This window comes from Onthophagus taurus, chromosome 1 (genome assembly GCF_036711975.1).
Source record: "Onthophagus taurus isolate NC chromosome 1, IU_Otau_3.0, whole genome shotgun sequence".
Taxonomy (NCBI): domain Eukaryota; kingdom Metazoa; phylum Arthropoda; class Insecta; order Coleoptera; family Scarabaeidae; genus Onthophagus; species Onthophagus taurus.
In genome coordinates, this window is record NC_091966.1 from 8,901,680 (window position 1) to 8,906,044 (window position 4,365).

General features: G+C 32.6%; 1 protein-coding gene across 2 annotated transcripts; it reads left to right on the forward strand.

Moving 5' to 3' along the window:
• Positions 1–328: 328 nt before the first annotated feature.
• On the forward strand, positions 329–2,231 carry LOC111417359 (isocitrate dehydrogenase [NADP] cytoplasmic). 2 transcript variants are annotated; one of them, XM_023049610.2, is made up of 2 exons: positions 329–496; positions 807–2,231. In XM_023049610.2, the coding sequence occupies exon 2, from the start codon at positions 818–820 to the stop codon at positions 2,051–2,053; it is 1,236 nt and encodes a 411-aa protein (XP_022905378.1). In that variant the 5' UTR covers positions 329–496; positions 807–817; the 3' UTR covers positions 2,054–2,231. The 2 variants fall into 2 exon arrangements, with proteins under 2 accessions (XP_022905378.1, XP_022905379.1); XM_023049611.2 differs by having other exon boundaries at positions 388–713.
• The last annotated feature ends 2,134 nt before the right edge of the window (positions 2,232–4,365 follow it).

The window sequence follows — 4,365 nt, forward strand, 5'->3', positions numbered from 1 at the left end:
TGTATCTAATGTTTTATTAAAAACATCGAAGTTTACGAAAGATTATGTTAAAAACAAATACAAGTAATTTTCCTTATTATTGCTTAAGAAAAAAATCGTAAAATCAAAATGCGATTGTAACATTTTAGAAAAACAACTTTTTGATAATATGGCAAGGCACACACAAGCAAATTTATCATTAATCCGAACTAATTAAAATTAAATTTACATTAAATCCGAATTATCATTCCTACAATCAAAACAGTTCAATAATTCATGAACGTTATCTTAAAATCGATAATTAAATTGAGACTAAATCATGTTACGTGTTGATATTATCGCAACGTGTAGTCTAAGCCTTAAAATACAAGGTCAACGTTGAGCCGTCAAACGTCAAATCGAATTATCGAAAACGTCACAGATAATTTCGAAAAAACAGTATTGATATTGCCTCATCATATACATATATTTGTAATCCTTGCAACAACCGGCTTCGTATTTCTTCATCGAAAACTAGGTAAATTTCATACTATTTAAACAAGAAATACCTCAAAATAATAAAAGCGTGATTGACCATTTCGTTACGGTATACAATCGACGACCTTTGCCCCTTTTTGTAATTTAATTCAAACAAGACACGTCGACGTAACTCTCTCACTATAATACAGCAAAGTCATTCCCGTAATTATTACCTTTTAGTGTGTAAAAGTGATAAGACGTAGTTATTAAATCAGGTACAAAAATAGTTGTATTTTCCAAGTTATTTTCTTATTTATTACATCATTTTCATTCAAAAATCAATTCAAATAAATCGTTAAAAATTTTAGAATCATCCAAGATGAATAAAATCAAGGCAGGACCAGTTGTAGACGTCCTTGGGGATGAAATGACAAGAATCATTTGGGATGCCATCAAAGACAAACTAATTCTTCCTTTCCTCGATATTGAACTTCACGTTTACGATCTTGGAATCGAACACCGAGATAAAACTGAAGATCAAGTTACAATTGATTGTGCCGAAGCTATTAAAAAGTACAACGTTGGTATTAAATGTGCTACAATTACCCCCGATGAGAAACGAGTTGAAGAATTCAACTTAAAACAAATGTGGAAATCGCCAAATGGAACAATAAGAAATATTTTGGGTGGAACTGTTTTTAGGGAAGCTATTATTTGTAAAAATATTCCTCGTTTAGTAACTTGCTGGAATGAACCAATTATTATTGGTCGTCATGCTCATGCCGATCAATATAAAGCAACTGATTTTGTTGTACCTGGTCCGGGTAAATTAGAAATTGTATTTTCAGGTGCCGGTGGTGAACAAATTAAACATGTCGTTCACGATTATAAAGGTCCTGGAGTTGCTTTAGCTATGTACAATACAGACGCCTCTATAATCGATTTTGCTCATTCCTCATTTAATTATGCCTTAAATAGAGGATATCCTCTTTATTTAAGTACTAAGAATACCATTTTAAAGAAATATGATGGCCGTTTCAAGGATATTTTCCAAGAGATTTATGATAAACAGTACAAAAAAGAATTTGAAGCCAAAAAAGTGTGGTACGAACATCGTTTAATAGACGATATGGTTGCTTATGCAATGAAATCAGAGGGCGGATTTGTTTGGGCATGTAAAAATTATGATGGTGATGTTCAATCAGATTCTGTAGCTCAGGGATATGGATCTTTAGGTCTGATGACATCTGTGTTAGTTTGTCCGGATGGTAAAACTGTCGAAGCAGAAGCCGCTCATGGAACTGTTACAAGACACTATCGTTTACACCAAAAGGGACAAGAAACGTCAACAAATTCGGTCGCTTCGATTTTCGCTTGGACCAGAGGATTATTACATCGTGCTAAACTAGATAATAATACCGCCTTAACTAAATTTGCCAACACATTGGAGGAAGTTTGTATTGAAACTATTGAAGCTGGGTACATGACTAAAGATCTGGCTATTTGTATTAAGGGTATGAACAATGTAAAGAGAAGCGATTATTTGGAAACGTTTGAGTTCATTGATAAAGTCGCTGAGAATTTAAAGAAAAAATTATTGTCTTCTAGTCTTTAAACATTTTTTTTTTACAATTCTTTATAAAGGGAATTCTTGTATACACATTTTCAATTGAAATTATCACCTATTTTTTTTAAATGTTTTTATTTAGATAAGGTTTAATGGGAGACTTTTTTTATGAACAAGGTCCAATGTACAATTAAAAAAATATAAAATAAACCGTTTTTTGTAAAAAGGCTTACTTTTTTAATCCTCTGTATTAATTCTTAATCATCTGTCTCACTACAAAGATGTTTTTGATTGGTATCTGTTTCTTAAATAGCTTTAAAGATAAGATAAATCAATGTTAAAATTAATTAATTTTATTTTCCTATATTATCTACTTCTTTATTTGTTTAGATCATTAAATTTTTTAAGTAATCATATTTATTTCATCAGCTTAATCATCATATATCAGCTTCTCCCCATCATCACCATTGGTGGGTCTTGGCCTGTTCTAGGATCAAATACCATTCTCTTCAATCTCGTGCCTAGTCCTTCCAGTTTCTAACTTCCAGCATTTTTAGACTTTCTTCTACCTGATCTTTATATCTGCTTCTAGGCCTGCCTCTCTTGCAAGGTCCAATAACTGCTTGGCGGAACATTTGCTTTGACGGTTCCCCGTCATCCATCCTTCCTAGATGGCCGAGCCACCTTAACCTATTAGTTTTGATGGTTTGTACAATATTCGGTTCGTCCTGAATACCCCTATATATGTGGCGGAGTATCTTTCTTTCAAAGCAGGCTTTGAGAATCAGTTGGAAAAATAAAGGATTTACGACATAATCAAAAAGTTTTAAGGAAATAACCTTTATGAACACCCCCTGTATAGCATTGATCCCGAGGTTGCATATTATCAAAAGTGATCTTAAACAATTTCTCATGATAACATTGCACAGATTGCTATTCCAGTTCTTGTAGTTGGCGTTTCATATATTTTCTTTTTTCGTTTTATTAGTATTAATTTTTCCTCCAGTCTCAGTTGCTTGTAATGTTCTTGCATTTGTCTGGTTCTTCTACCCTGCAGTCTCATATATGCCTGATTCTTCCTTTGTTTAGCCTGCAGGCACTCATCATCATACCATTCTGAACCCCTATGCCTTTGCCTTTGTTTTCCCATTACTTTCATTGCAGCTCTCCCCACTTCAATTTTTTAACTTAAAGTCCATAAATAGATTGTGGTAAATGTTCACTCCCAACAGTACGGTAAGGCTTTATTGAATTCAGGGTCTACATCAGGATCAGGGAAGACAAAAAGAAATAAGGTAGTCGTTTTTTATCTTGTAAGCGTCATTCGAAGATATTAAACCTTACAAAAGTGGAGTACTAAAAGATTTATCATATCATTTTTTTTCTAATAAAATAATTAAAGAATTGTTACATTACAGAAGCCGCTCATGGAACTGTTGAAATTTGATTTTATACAAATCTTTATAAAAGGAATCCTTGTATACACATTTTCAATTGAAATTATCACCTATCTTTTGTAATGTTTTTATTTGTGTAAGGTTTAATGGGAGACTTTTTTTTTATAAACAAGGTCCAATATACAATAAATTAAAAAATATAAAATAAACCGTTTTTTGTAAAAAAGCTTACTTTTTTAATACTCTGTATTAATTCTTACTACAAAGATGTTTTTGATTGGTATCTTTTTTTTAAATAGCTTTAAAGATAAGATAAATTTAATGTTAAAATTAATTAGTTTGATTTTCCTATATTATCTACTTCTTTATTTATTTAGATCATTGGATTTTTTTAAGTAATCACGATTACTTAATCAGCTTAATCATCATTTATCAGCTTCTCCCCATCATCACCACACCTCCTAGTGGGTCGTTCTAAGATCAACTTGCACTTTCTTCTATCTCGTGCCTAGTCCTTCCAGTTTTTAACTTCCAGCATTTTAAAACTTTCTTCTACCTGGTCTTTATATCTGCTTCTAGGCCTGCCTCTCTTGCAGGGTCCAAAAACTGTTTGGCGGAACATTTGCTTTGGCGGTTCCCCGTCATCCATCCTTTCTAGATGCCCGAGCCCTTAACCTGTTGATTTTGATGGTTTGTACAATATTCGGTTCGTCCTGAATACCCCTATATACAGTCTGTCCGTGAAGTAACGGATATAGGCGATAAAATCATTATGAACGGTTTATGGAAAAATCCCTGAGAGGGGTCTAAAAATTTAAATATTTTGCAACTTATTGGTGTAGGTTACAAATTTTTTCCGCCATTTTTAACTGAGTTATGACGTCATCGATATTTTTTTCAAAAGCCAATCCCCCATTTTTATTGCGGTATATGAAAGAAGATGTTTTTCTGAATCTAATACAG

Bases quoted from the DNA above. Each gene is read 5' to 3' on its own strand.
- LOC111417359 (XM_023049610.2), top strand. From the start codon at position 818: ATGAATAAAATCAAGGCAGGACCAGTTGTAGACGTCCTTGGGGATGAA.